General features: G+C 42.2%; 1 protein-coding gene across 1 annotated transcript in view; it reads left to right on the top strand.

Moving 5' to 3' along the window:
- ptpn20 (protein tyrosine phosphatase non-receptor type 20) overlaps positions 1-14,355 on the top strand; it is a 26,909-nt gene extending 12,554 nt beyond the window's left edge. Inside the window, exons 26-47 of the mRNA XM_069717888.1 lie at positions 299-470; positions 1,002-1,213; positions 1,738-1,836; positions 1,931-2,403; positions 3,179-3,785; positions 5,184-5,354; positions 5,456-5,630; positions 5,725-5,935; positions 6,024-6,061; positions 6,335-6,421; positions 7,227-7,285; positions 7,588-7,749; positions 7,824-8,073; positions 8,262-8,368; positions 8,529-8,611; positions 9,034-9,167; positions 9,272-9,420; positions 9,617-9,707; positions 10,813-11,147; positions 11,228-11,443; positions 12,092-12,154; positions 12,250-14,355. Of these exons, the coding sequence (XP_069573989.1) occupies positions 299-470; positions 1,002-1,213; positions 1,738-1,836; positions 1,931-2,403; positions 3,179-3,785; positions 5,184-5,354; positions 5,456-5,630; positions 5,725-5,935; positions 6,024-6,061; positions 6,335-6,421; positions 7,227-7,285; positions 7,588-7,749; positions 7,824-8,073; positions 8,262-8,368; positions 8,529-8,611; positions 9,034-9,167; positions 9,272-9,420; positions 9,617-9,707; positions 10,813-11,147; positions 11,228-11,443; positions 12,092-12,154; positions 12,250-12,360 (4,005 nt within the window). The 3' untranslated portion in view covers positions 12,361-14,355. The remainder of the gene's footprint in view (positions 1-298; positions 471-1,001; positions 1,214-1,737; positions 1,837-1,930; positions 2,404-3,178; positions 3,786-5,183; positions 5,355-5,455; positions 5,631-5,724; positions 5,936-6,023; positions 6,062-6,334; positions 6,422-7,226; positions 7,286-7,587; positions 7,750-7,823; positions 8,074-8,261; positions 8,369-8,528; positions 8,612-9,033; positions 9,168-9,271; positions 9,421-9,616; positions 9,708-10,812; positions 11,148-11,227; positions 11,444-12,091; positions 12,155-12,249) is intronic.
- The last annotated feature ends 463 nt before the right edge of the window (positions 14,356-14,818 follow it).

The raw sequence follows: 14,818 nt of genomic DNA on the forward strand, positions 1-14,818 counted from the left end.
TTTCCCAACCTTTCCGAGGTAGTTTTAGTAACCTAAATTTATCTATATTATGAAACATTACTAAATTATAAAGGGGTGAGAAAATAAACTACCTACAAAAGAGTTGCTTTGGAATACACTTGTTTATTATTAGTTGAGTTTCCTCCTTAAAATCTACAGAAGCTTTTGAAATTCACTTCTTCCAAAGCTGATTTTAAATATGCACTTAAAAAGGTAATACTACAATATGGTGGCATATGTTCAAGTGTAATTATCAAACCTATAAACGTGTGTAAGTATGTGCATCTGTTCCCCATAGGTGGTGAGCCTGCTGTTGGAAAGGGAGCCCACAATAATCTTGGAGCCCAGACCTGACTCCTCCTGCGCTCCCTTGGTCCACAGTCCATTGCAAGCACAACCCCCCAGGACTGAAGTCTCCATGGAAACGACCTTGAGTGGTCGAGCCAAGGACTACAGCTTTGTAACTGATGGTGAGATGCGAGAGGAAGGGGCGCTTATTCTCCAAAAAAAGAGAGAAGATAGACAGTGTCAGGAACACACACACACACACACACACACACACACACACACACACACACACACACACACACACACACACACACACACACACACACTGGTGCACACATGGCCCAGAGGTGACTGTGCGTCATCTGACAGCTACATTGTGGTTGCTGTCAGAGTCATCCAAGGCTGATGCTGCCTCAGTCTCCTGAGACTGCATGCACTGAAACCTTGAAGCTGCTTGTTTGCTGGCTGAGCTGGGTTAAAAGAACAGCTCCTCATCCAACGGTGGAAAGAAATGAGAAAAAATATTTAAAAAAGGATTGTCAATGGAGCTATTCTGCAAAAATATAGACCTCTCACAGGAAGATGTGTGTGTTGGTGAGATTGATAAGCATTTTTTATCACAATGTACGAAATTGCTGCACGCATTACAGATTAAAGATTACACAACACACATTAATGCTCCAAGATTCCCCTCCGTCTCTTCTAATTCCTAGAAAACACACATGAAGTGGTCCTGAAGAAGAGCTTGTCTGGCCTCGGCTTCAGCTTTTACATCTCACAGCTGCACTCGGGGTCCGACCATGGCAGCTTGGTCCGCATCAAGCGTCTTTTCCCGGGTCAGCCGGCACTAGAAAGTGGCCTTCTGCGAGAGGGAGACGTAATTCTGTCTGTCAACAAAGAGCGTGTCAAGGATTTGTCTTACCAGGTAGGGTTTGCATATTTATACCAGAGATTTTTCATTTTACATAAATAGAGTTCACTGCATATTAAAACTTGTTGTAGTTTTTTTTTTTTTTTTCATTGAAATGGGGACATGAATGTGAATGCACAAAATCTATATAAACCTGTCTATAAGGCAATCAATATAGCCTAAAAACTTTGTGCACTAATGGCAGCAAAATAGGTTATTTCATGTAGAGATGAATAATCATGAATGAGCTGGTAATTGTTTGAGCAACACTCATGGCCCTGTTCTTTCTTAAGATCTCAGCCACGTCATTAGTTCCCTAATCCTTTAATCCCATACTACCAAAAATAGCAAGCTGGTTGTGTCATAATGTTTGTGTCTTTTAATCTTTTATTTACTGCCCAGCGGTTACAATGGTATTAACACAGATTAAAACATATGGCAATATGACATATAACAGATGGGTGCACATTTTGTGACTGTATCAAGTTGTATTAAACTCAAACTGTCTTGGACTATCATTATCTTCCATTTTGTCTCAGAGGGTTTTATTCCTGTTGCGTGGAGCTCCATCTGAAGTTCATCTGTTGATCTGCCGACCAGGTCCTGGAGTACTGTATGATGCAGATGATAACACACTGGTAAGCTAATACTCACATAAATCACTGTAAATTCAGTAAGTCCAAATGCACACAGTAACCCAGACAGATCGTCTTGCCTCCTGTGTGACTTTAGTGTCCTGCAGCCTTCCGTGAAGTTCGATCCCGGTCTCTGGACATCCGACTAGGAGAGGACTACAGCCAGTTCTTGAAGTTTCAATTTGACGTCAACATACGAGGCCAGAGGCAGCCCCCTACAGAGGAGGAAGATCTGACCAACACAACAGAGAAAAGTCCAGAGCCTCCCACAGTGCTATCCCTCCCAGAGAGCCAGGAAATTGTGGAAGGTGAAGTGCAGGCCGAACAGATTCCTCCATCGCCTCCTCGTTCACCCCCCTCACCCACATCACCGACATCTCCTCCGTCACCTGTTTCGCCGGCCTCACCCGCCTCACCTACTTCACCTGCGTCTGGCTCTCCACCAACTCCAGCAGAGCCGCACCCAACAGCTGGGAAAGCAGGGGAAGAGAAGCTTGCAACGACATCGGGCTCAACCGTGATGCTTATGGATGTCTGTCCAAAGACTTCTTCAAACTCTATATATGCCAGGTAATGAATCAGATGTAGATTCACATGTGAACTATTACATATTCCTACAGTTCATAATAAAAATGTTGACATCAATTATTCCGCTCTTGCAGTCTGGAGTGTCAAATGAAAAAGTTGAATTTTCTTTGGATTTGAACAACAAACAACAACAAAACAATATCAAAACGTGTCTGAAAATAACACGTAATGTAATCATCTCAGTCCTCCATGTCCAAATGTATGTTTAGTACCACATTAGGACTGCATTTTTTCCAATGAGTACCAGAGCTCGACCGTGCTACTCAGTCATAATTCATGCACTGACTGTCAGCATCATCAGGGCAACTAAGGATTTAGAAGTGTATTTAAAAACTAAACTAATAAATATATTTTATTACTTTAATTTTGTAGTACATTGCGTTTTCAAATGAGAATTTTCGTATTTAATATAAAATATTAATTGAGTTGATTAAAAACAAATATTTTTAAAATTGACTTTTTAAAATTATTTTTTTTCTTTTGTGTCCATATTCTATTTTCTATTAATCTATCATATTTATTTGTGTCCTGATTTAATATTTTGAGTTTCCATGTCATTCTTTAAACTAAAGACATGTAAGCAGTCCAAATCTGAACTCTGATTGGCCAGCTGTTATGTGTTGGTGAGTGTCATGTGTTGGGTTGATCAGAGCCGCTCAATAATACCATACCCACACTTATACAATTTCAATTCTGAAAAGATGAGGAATTATTTTAAGTGCACTGCATACATTATGTTCTGTTTGTTTATCTGCAGTGGAGTCAGGGAGGAGGCAGATGGAAGTGTGACCTACTGCCTCATGGGAAATGGACTGACTATCATGGCAGACGAAGAGTACCTGACTATCACCTCCACGGACCCTCCACAAAGTCATCTCACCAACAACACTCCAACAACAAACCTCATGGCCTTCGGCTCCAAAACCTCCAACAGCTTTCAGCATCCAAACCTCAGCGCTCACATCTCCACTACCTCCATGTCGCCCCTCAGCCTCTCATCCGACTCCCCGACATCTTGCTCTCTGACCCACACATCGCAGCCGCTTACAACGCAGCCACCGAAAACCAAGCATCACCCGATCCAGCAGGGACTTCTTCCGAGCCACTACAAAGCCATGTCCAAGAACAGCCGGCCAATGGTACCTCCACCACAGCCTCCACCGCTGACCCCCATCACAGCCCAGATCATCTCCACTGTGCCTCCCTGCACCAATCCACCTGCCCTGACGGTGCCACCCATAGTGCTGCCCGCTCCTGCCTTGATCCATACACAGCTGAGGGAGGAACCAGAGAAGAAAGAAAGGGAATACAAGGATGATTATGATGAAGAAGATGAGAAGGAGGAGGAAGAGAGTCGTAGAAAGGCAAGTTGGTGATGTATCTTATCCTTGCCTTTGTTAGAGAGACATGTTTTCATCTGTGAAAACGTGGCCTTGAAGGTATGTGTACAGTTTGGGTTTGGGTCCAGGAAACAGTGATGAGATGCTCTTGCTTAAAACTAATAACAATCCAGATAGAAATAAATAGGTGTCAAATCAAAGGGTTTTGTAAAAAAAAAAAAAAAAAAAAATTTAAATGTTTTTTACAAATCTACCAGGACAGTTTCAGTTCCAAGTACATGTTTTGCACCCACTGGTGTAGGCAACAATCTAAAAATAACGTTCCTCAATGTGAGGAGAATTTTGGGATTTCATCATCTGCGGTACATAATATCATTAAAAGATTTAGAGAATCCATAAAAATCTCTGTACGCAAGGGACAAGGCCCAAAACCAATATTGGATGGCTGTGATCTTCAGTCCTCAGGCAACCTTGCATTAAAAACAGACTCTGTAGTGGAAATCATTGTCCTGACTTCCAATAACTATTGTCTGTGAACACAGTTTGTCGCTGCATCCACAAATGCTGGTTAAAACTCTACCATGCAAAGAAGAAACCATATATAAACATGATCCAAAAACACTGCTGCCTTCTCTGCACCGAAGCTCATTTAAAATGGACTCAAGCAAAGTGGAAAACTATGCTGTGGTCTGACAAATCAAAATTTTAGATTATTTTTGGATATCATGGATGTCACCCCCTCTGGGCTATAAAGGAGAGAGACCACACAGCTTGTTCTAGCGCACAGTTCAAAAGCAAGTATCTGTGAGGGTATTAAAAAAATGCATTATTATATACAGAGTTTGGAGCAACATATGCTGCCATACAGACATACAGGCAAAAAAAAATGCCAAACCCAATTCTGCATGTATTACAACAGCATGGCTCTGTAGTGTCTGGGTGCTAAACTGGCCTTCCTGCAGTCCAGACCTGTTTCCAATTAAAAAGTTGACGCAACATGAAATAAAAAATATGACAAAGGGAACCCTGAACTGTTGAGCAGTTCCCATTGAGCATTCTTGCCACTCAGGCAAGAATGGCACAACGTTTCACTTTCAAAACTCCAGCAACTGGTCTCTTCAGTTCCCAACCATTTACAGGGTGTTGTTAAAAGAAGAGTTGATGCAACAGAGTGGTAAACATGGCCTTGTCCTGACTTTTTTTAGATGTGTTGCTGGCATCAAATTCATAATTAACATATATGTTTCATAAAAACAATGTCATTTCTCAGTTTCAACATTTGTCTTGGGTCTATTTTCAGTCAAATATGGGTTTACATGATTTGCAAATCATCGCATTCGGTTTTTATTTACATTTTATACAGCCACCCAACTTTTTTGGAAACAGGTTAGAGATAAATATGAATGGTTTCTTGTTTGACAGGGATTGGTTAAAGAGTTTGAGATGACAGTGGTTCTGACCAAGTCCAGGAGTGGAAGCTTTGGGTTCACCATCACTCGAAGCAAACTGGACAACTGCTACTACATACAGGAAATACTGGACAACCCAGCCAAGTCAGACGGACGACTCAGGGCAGGAGACAGGCTCGTCATAGTACGCGCCAACACACACACATTCTGCACACTTACAAACAGTCTTGTTGTGTGTGAAGAGTTGTGACTGTAAGCACTTTCTTCTCTATCGTTTACATCCAGGTAAATGGGCATGATGTCACCAATGTGGCAGATGATGTTGCCATGACGATTCTCCGGTCATCTTCAAGAAGACTCAGTATGACGCTGGGGAGGGCAGTTAGCAACCTGGTGGCTCCGCCTCCCTGTGACAGCCTTCCTGACATTGTTCTCTACAAGACACCTTCAGGACAGCTCGGTGGGACTCTGTACATATTTTGACACAGTTTGTAGAGGCACCAGTATCATCAGTCAGTATCATTTGAATGTATCTCTGTGTGTGCCCTCTCTAGGAATTAAGCTGACAGGCGGCATTGGCAGCAAATGGCAGGGCATCTACTGTCTAGAAGTGGTGCCAGGCTCCCCAGCCAGCGAGGAGGGCAGTGTCCAACCCACTGACAAGATCCTGTACATCTGTGGCAGGTGCACCCTGGGAATGACCCTAGAGGATGCAGTCAAAGCCTGTGAGATCGCCCCACGTAAAGTGAAGCTTAAAATCATCAGGTATCAAAGACGAGATAAATTTACACTAAAATTGGTGTTTATGTTTTTGCTTTTGTTTCATTGAATGACTCTTATCTGTCTGTCACAGAGAAGACCAGCCAGTGACCCCCAAGGCTAAGTGGAACGGTAAGAGCTTCTGAAGGATTTATGGCATAGCTTGGCATAGTTCGGTTGTTATGCACCATATGCACTGATAGATTGCCTTGAAACCAGATATGTTTGCACTCAACTAAAACAACGATCATTTAAGTTCAATCATTACCAGAAAACGTTTGAGTTCTGGGAAGCATGGTCATATATTGTTTGAACATTTCTAGTTGAAGCCCCTCTAATGCAAAAGAATCAATTCCTTGTACAATCTATGACATTTGCATTTCTAAACAAGCTTTTCTTTGATAGGCCTGTTTGACTGGAAAAGGGACAGGAAGTTCTTTACTCGTTTTGAAGACCCAGTCTCTCCAGAGAGAGACTGTCCCATTGAAGATGGTGAGCTTTTTCTTTCTCCCCTCATTTATCTCCATTTTTCTCCTCCAAGCTCTCTTGATCAGCGTGTTCTATCAGCACCAGAACTGGTTCCCTTTCACCATTTTACTTGTTGTCCCATTGTCTGAGTGAAGCCGGAGCTCGGTGCTGACAGATATTTCACTGTGCAGCAGTGTGTGCGTGTGCGTGTGCGTGTGTGTGTGTGTGTGTGTGTGTGTGTGTGTGTGTGTGTGTGTGTGTGTGTGTGTGTGTGTGTGTGTGTGTGTGTGTGTGTGTGTGTGTGTGTGTGTGTGTGTGATCTGAATGCTGACAGACAGATCCTGGGCTCTCACAGCAGGATTAATAATTAGCAAGCCTCTGGCCCTCCACTGGTGTATTGGACTGCAGGGCCAAAGGCATCTCATACACACACAATCACACGGACAGCCCCCTACAGCAGTGGTCTATAGGGCAGGTAGTCCAGTTGCCTGGTGACAGTGCATGGAGCAGTAAAGGACAGTGGAGAGGGTCAGTCTGAAAAGATCAGCTTTGTTCACCTGTCATAGAAGAGACGCACCCATCAACACTTCTCTTTCAAAATGGCCGAAGAGGTGGGAGGTTGGTGTGTGTTGTTTTTCTCTGTGTCTGTTTTGACGATTTCATTGGTTGATAAAGTTTGCATGGATTGAAATTGGTAAAAAAATTTCAGGCCAAACTCCACACACTTCTTTAGCTTTTTTTGAAAACATAATATTGGGTTCAGTGACAGATATTTTCTGTCTGCATCGGTTACTGCTTCATTGATAACGCTTCTTGTTTTTTGTTTCAGCTGAAGCTTTGTGTAGGACTGCTGGGAAATTCAGCCACTCTCTCACCCAAGAAAAGGATGTAAGTTTCTGGTTTACCCTTTTATTTTTGTCACCACCACCAGCTCTTTCTGTAGCTGCACATCTTTTGAAGTGTCTGTTGCCATGAACACTGTAACATGAGTCTACTGTGTGTCAATCTGCGAATCTGGGGGGGTCTGTGTGTTTGTGTCTGTCTGTCAGGCATTCTTTACACACAATTTGTGTACTCACAACGTAATGGCAGTTTATTGTAGAACATAATGCGGTCCGGTAAATACATGGTAATAAAGAATTGTGTGTCTCACTGGTCTTCTCTCTATTTCTGAATTACTGTTCCTTTAGAGTGGCATCATGCAGGTGGAGTTCACAAAACCAGACGGAGGAGGCCTCGGCTTCGCTTTGGTTGGAGGAACAAATGGCAGCATGCTCAGAGTGAAAGAAATCTGCTCCGGTGGAGTAGCTGAGCAGGACGGTCGGCTAAGAGTGGGAGATATTCTATTAGAGGTAACAACACATCACACATTTCAACTGTTTTATCGTCGCGAGGAGGATCTTGATTGTCTTTTTGTGTATACTAGGTGAACGGCGTGATTGTGTCCGGGCTGAGCCACAGTAAGGTGGTTGATATCCTGCGTAAAGCTGAGGGGACTGTGCAACTCACCATCTGCAGAGACATCCTGCCTCTGACCTACTCCGAGTCACCAACACCGCCCAACATGTCTGCTCATACTGAAACGATTTTAGCAGAGCAGCCGGCTCCTGTGTCCGCCCCTGATACCTGTTCCTCACCTGATGTCATGTTGAACAGGCCAGTCGAACGCCCCCCAGGTACGATCTCTGACAACTGTCCTGATAAGATTGAGAAACCTGCAATACCTAATTATTAGGAAAATAAACTGAAAACTGTTGGTCTGAGCAAAACACATTACAAATACAAATGCTGTCATCTTACTGGACAGCATCTATAAACTTGATCATGTTTTAACTTTTATTGAACGCTACAATTGTTGTTTCAGAGGCGTCTTCAGACCCTGTGGTAAATGAAAAAGATGTTGTCCTAACTTCACCACCTCCTCCACCTCACCGACTGACTGTTGTAACAGATGAGATGGCAGTTAAGGAGGTAACATAGACACTAATATAAACATTATAGTGTAATAATTATAACATATAATATTTGTTTAAATGAAGTCATACCCCTCTGTGCCTCTTTACTAACATCTGCTACTAACATCTTGCCTCTCCTGTCTGTTGCCTCCTCTGGCTGCTTGTCTGTGGAACAGGAGAGTTGTAACAGCACTCCTTCACATCAAGCTTGCTGCCCATCCCTCAATGTCACTGACATGTTGCATGGAGCTTCTGACAGGTAGTAAAATCCCAAACTATTTATCCTCATGTATTGTCTACATATTTCCTCTCCTCCCCCCCTTGTTCACCTCCTCCTGCTGCTTTTTCTTTTGTTTTTGTATGCTGGAGTTCCACTCTTAACCATAAGGAGGCAGCAGAGAGCAATAAATAAAACGTGTTCCTGCGATAAATGCAGTTGCTTATCAGTTGTGAATCCTAATGAGACAAAAATAGTGTTAGGAAGTGTATAGTTTTATTTTCTGTTGCCTGAAAACAAACTTAAGTACAGCAGAAGTAAAAAGACGTTTTAGCCTCTTGTCTATACTGTATTTTAGGTGGAAAAGTCGCAGGGAAAGGAAGCTCAGCCTTGCATGATTTCATCCCCTCCTACCGAAGACTAAACAGTGGTCTGGTCTCACCCCTGCCCCCTGACTCCCCCAGGAAACAAATTGTGACCAAACTTTTGGACCAGTCCTGCAAAGACATTCGGAAAACTCAGTCAGATGGCTGGAGCAGCGAGGAAGATGATGATGTATTTGATGCCGCAAGTCAGGATATGACCTCACACCAAACAGGTGTTTATCCCTCTCAACTATTTCTGTGCTGATGTGTCAGTGTCATTTTTTTTTTTTTTTTTTTATCATAAAAGCAACCCTCTTTTTTTCTTTTGTTTCCTCAGGCCCACCCATAGTATCAGAGGAGGAACTGGCCAGTCTAGCTCTCATTACCCCTTCTAAGAGCAGCCAGTATTCAGGCTCCAGGGTCAAAGCTATCATCCAGATTCTGCAGCATCAACTGGACCAGCAGGAACTGGTCAAAGAGTTCATGGTGTGTATGCAATATGGACAAAACGGTGTACAGTATTGAACATTCAACAAATGGAGTAGTTCGCAGTTGTAAAATATTTTCAATGTGCTACAGTGATCCTGACATTAGAACTACACAAGGGCTTACTTATATGGCGATCCTGCTGCATTATTTTATCACATTCTTTCTGTCATTGTGCTCCTGTTGTTCATTTCAGGCCCTGGAGCATCTGAAGCCCTCTGACAACTGTCTAGTGGGAAAAGCCCCTGAGAACCGAGACAAGAACCGCTACAGAGACATCCTACCCTGTAAGAGGATTTTTTTTTTTTCACTTTCCTTAGACAGAATGTGAACTTTTACTTTCTCCATTTGTTAAAACCCTGCGCTTCATTTTATGTACCCTTTTTGGAGTGTTTTTTTTTTAATGGTGGGCTAAAGCTTGTAAAAGGTGGATACTCACAGAGTTGGCATTTATGGGAAAGCTTGTTTGTTGGCACTTTTCTTGGCCACACAGTTTAAGCTGACTGTAAGGTCTTTACTGAGGAGAGCTGAGATGTTTGTTTACAACACTTAAGTAATTTCTGCGCAACAAATTATTTCCCACGAGTATCAATAATTCACTGGTAACCACACTTATAAGTTTCTCTGACTGTGCCAAGTATGTGATGATGAAGATCCTTGTAATTAACTGGGATTTATATTTTTAATAAATGAAGCAGCATCAAGAGCAAGCTGTGTTATCATCAGGAATATAAATTTTAGGGGAATGAGACAGGGTGGAAGGTAAAACTGCACAGTGTGTGTGTGTGTGTGTGTGTGTGTGTGTGTGTGTGTGTGTGTGTGTGTGTGTGTGTGTGTGTGTGTGTGTGTGTGTAAACACACACATGTCAACCCTGGTGGAAAACACACACACACACACACATATGACATGTACAGAAGCACTGAAGCTTGTGAAGCTCAGTGTGTGCTGGGGTTACATGATGAAAAGAGTTGAGACCCCCAGTAGAATATCCCTGCACCTCACCATATACCTTGTTACTTGTTACAGCTGCTGTTTGTACAGACAAAAATATGTATTTACTGATCCAAACCTCTGTTTGTAGCCTTCAAGTATTTAGACAGCCAGATTTCCAGTCTGTGGCTTTTTGACCTCCACAGGAGGTATAGAACAAACCCAGAAAACATTCCTAACTTACTTTAGTCCATCACTCCTATCATCACCAACAAACGCCTTCACAGCACTGGTTTGTCGAGCTCCAGACCTCAGAGCTGTTTACTTGACTTTAGCTACTGTACACTTAGTTGCTCTGTTTGTAGGAGGATGCTAATAGAGGTGTACATTTTTATTTCATTTTTAAACTTAGGTGAAACACGCAGAGTTAAGTTTTTTTCCCTTTCACTTTCGTCCCACAGATGACAAAACCCGTGTTGCCCTTGGAGAGAACCAGGACTACATCAATGCCAGCTACATCCGCATGCAAGTCGGAGCTGAAGTATTCTTCTACATCTCCTGCCAGGGCCCCCTGCCCTCCACAGTGCAGGCCTTCTGGCAGATGATATGGGAAAACAAATCCGACGTCATTTCCATGATGACCCAGGAAATAGAACGGGGAAGGATCAAATGTCACAAGTATTGGCCAGAGAAGCTGGGTGTGCCTTTGGACACTGGCAGGTACCAGCTTCACCTGGAGAACCAACAGTACCTGGAATACTTCCACATCAAGGTCATTCGCATGGTGGAGACAGAGGTGAGAGAGGAGTAGCAGCCTGTCTAATGACTGTTTACAGTCAAATTTTATAATAAAATTCAACCCCATTTATATTCCAGACCGGTGAGACACACTTTGTGCGTCACCTGAAGTTCACACATTGGCCTGACCACGGCGTGCCCCACTGCTCCGAGCAGCTCGTCCGCTTCATCCGCTACTTGAGGGCGGTGCATCACAAGGGTCCGGTGACGGTGCACTGCAGTGCTGGCATCGGACGCACAGGAGTTCTCATCTGTACAGACATTATCCTTAGCTTCATTGATAATGATTTGCCTGTGAGTGGAAAACAGATTGTTTTACTGGTTTACTAATCAGTTTACCATTTTGGTGTTTGCCATTCTACCACATGGCAACGCCAGCTGATCTGTTCACCACTTTGATCCTCACTGAAATATCCCAACAATTATTCAAAGGATGAACACACACAGGACAACCCCTATTGATGTTCCTGATCCTCTGACTTTTTCTTTCACACCAACAGCAGATTGATATTTTCAAATTTTAGTGAAATATCTGACAAATATTAGATGGATTGCCATAAAATTTGGTGCACGTGTTCACATTTCCTCCAGGATACAATGTCAACAATGTCTTTTTTGACATCATCATTGTCATTTTCTTATTTATCCAATACTTCAGTTTTTGACCAAATACCTGAAAAATCAATGGTATTTCTAAAAGCCTCAGCTGTACTTACCGTTTGCATGTTGACACCGTAAACTAAGATGTTGAACATACGTAATTAACGTCAGAATACTGTCACTGTTACCCTGTTGATGTTAAACACCACTGTGCCAAAATACAGCCTCACACATCAAGCATGGCCACAGACTCTTAGTTTTGTTCATTTAATTTTGATATTACAAATAACATAGCCATATGCACGCTAATATTGTCCCTAACAACTCTATCTCTGTCTTCAGATTAATGTAAGCGAAATCGTAAAAGAGATGAGACTTCAACGGCATGGAATGATCCAAACCAAGGTCAGTGCCAACAGAAGGTTAAAGTTCAAAGTTTAAACTTAAGAAAAAAGACAGTTACCAAAAGCTAGACGTGTCTTTTGTCCCTCTCATTGCAGGAACAGTACCTCTTCTGCTACAAAGTCTGGTTGGAGGTTTTACAGGGGATTTTACAGCTTCATGGCAACCGATGGCAGCCAGAAAGTCCCAGAGACCACAAAGTAGTTTGAATGTTTTCGCCTCCAGTTCACCTACCTGTAAAGCACAGGCTGTGTATGTTTGACCATGTGCAGTCTATCACAGCTTATTGATACACTGGTGAGACCTTTTCCTTTTGCTGCTGTTAGTTTAGTTAGCTATAATAAGAAATCTGTACTTCTCTGTTTTGCTACAATGACTACAACTTTATTAGTTTTGCTTTTCTTTTTTCTTTTTCTTTTTGTCTGTGTATGTGTTATCAGTGCTGTGATTATGTCGATTCATTTTAGATCACTGAGGTTGTTTTGCCTTTTCAGGTTTAGTGATTTGCCTTGTGTCTCAAACATCTTTTTTAAAACAGTCTCACCATTCAATTGTGTCTCAAATATTTTTCTGTTAATCTGCAAATTGCAATCATTTTCAACCGTCATATTGCATGGAATTTAAAATCTGGTAATATCCACATCTTTTATCTGGCAGTAATGTTATCAAAGTGCACTACTCTAAGATTATCATACCAAAGTTAGCATCTGTTTGAAACCTTGATCCGTAGCATTTGATTTAGCAAAGTGTTATTATTTATTAAGTGCATTTGTACCCTGGTTAAAGGGGCATTAGCAAAAGAACATTATTGATTTTTCAATTCATCATCTAAGGAAATGAAAAGAATCAAGTGCCTTGGAAAGACACACCCTGCTCCATGTTGCCCCCAGGCCACTTGTCACAAGTGGTCGGGGACGAAGAGCAAGAAACTGATTTGAGAGCGCCTGACGTTGGTTCGATTGAATGTGCAGCTCTCAGCCTGTCTGTGGTCTGAGGTGGACGTTTGGTTGACCCAAACCAGAGGAGGATTACGCCTCACCTTTTAGTTAGTTAAACTGTAACTTTGAAACAGTGTGATGTTTGCACACTGCCTGTCAATCTTTTTTTGTTTTGTTTGTGGGCTCATTTTATACAAAACACCATCACTGAAAGTTTTACTACACATAATCACAACTTCCACATCCTAACACAGATATAGAATGATTCCACATAACAAATTTTTGCATAAATTCATAAATTGTCAATTCACAATTTTACTACAATTTGGACAAGGCTAAGTATTCAGACTTTTTTGTAAAATGTACAAAACTGATTTAGATGTAACTTAAATGATCAGTTGCTGGGCTTTTCAGTGTAATTTGTTATGTGGCAACATCCTTTATCTGTGTTCCACGGCTATTTTAATACAAACTCAGCCAAAAATGCAAAAAATATTACGAGGTTTACAAACTTTCCATTTTGCCACTTTAGATGTACAAGGCAACAGAGCTACTTCTCAAATCCCAGATCAAAGATGATTTATAGCTGCTGGTTCAAACGCCAACCTTTGAATGTCACTGCTTGTAAGCTTCGTTCATTTAGCTGCTAACAAACCCACACCAGCTCTCTTACTGCATGCAGACTCTTAAAGTACAGAAGTCTTAGCCTGGAGTTTGACCGAATGACTTGATCATGTTCAAAAATGTGGAATGTAACAAAGCAATACTCTCCATGAGGTGGGGAGGGATCAGAATGTCAATCGCTTACCCGAGAACATCTTCCAAGCTGTTTGGAGCATGTTGGTAAGACATATGCAGTGCACTGTACCTTTGCCATGTGGATGGCTATGCAGAGCCATCAGCCTCTGTACTGTGTATGCAAACATCTTTTCACTCAGTGCTGGTCCGTTGGTTTCCAGTGATAGCTAGCCTTCTGTTATGTGCAAGCTCAAGTTCTCTTTGAGATCCTGTTGATATGTTTTCTTCCTCAGATCTTGGAAAGTTATTATTCTTGAAAGAACAAACAGAAGCACATTTTGCATTCATCTGTGAAAATGCATCTTGTACAGTCCAAGCAAGTGCTGTTGCAATAGCATTGTGAAATGTAATAACCCTTAATTGCACAACTGCTTATTTATGCTGAATTAATAACTTGTCACTGTACCAGCCACTATATAACCAATAACCGAGAACAATGTAATACCTCTCTCTTTAATTAAAACCTATTCTGAAACTTGTTTGTGTGTTATACAACACATTTCACCCCCTGGCTCTGAGCACAACATAATTCAAGTGGAACAACGGAACAAGAGCAGCAGAGTGGGTTTTCCCTGACGGCACACACAGAACAGAAAGCGGCACTAAATCTAATTCCACTGCGCCCCCTCTCCACTTTTACTGCAGGGTATACTCCCTCTCGGGTTTTACTGCAGGGTAAATAAGCTAGTCTCACAGGGGTCCTTTGTGACAGCATGGAAACCCCTGGAAACACACTGCACGCTCCGCACACATATAGACCTAATACTGGGGAAGCCACAGAGCAGATTTACTTGCTCACTTTCCCTCAACTCTCTCGCTCTGTCTACTCCCACTGCCCATGTGCACTTTATCTACAACTGCCCACTCACACACGTACACAATCCCCCAGTCACCCATCCTCCTTCCTCCCATTTCTCCTTGCTCCCCAACT

Source organism: Brachyistius frenatus, unplaced genomic scaffold (genome assembly GCF_029030835.1).
Source record: "Brachyistius frenatus isolate BFR_SWC_R1_liver_20210118 unplaced genomic scaffold, ASM2903083v1 Contig_183, whole genome shotgun sequence".
Classification (NCBI taxonomy): domain Eukaryota; kingdom Metazoa; phylum Chordata; class Actinopteri; family Embiotocidae; genus Brachyistius; species Brachyistius frenatus.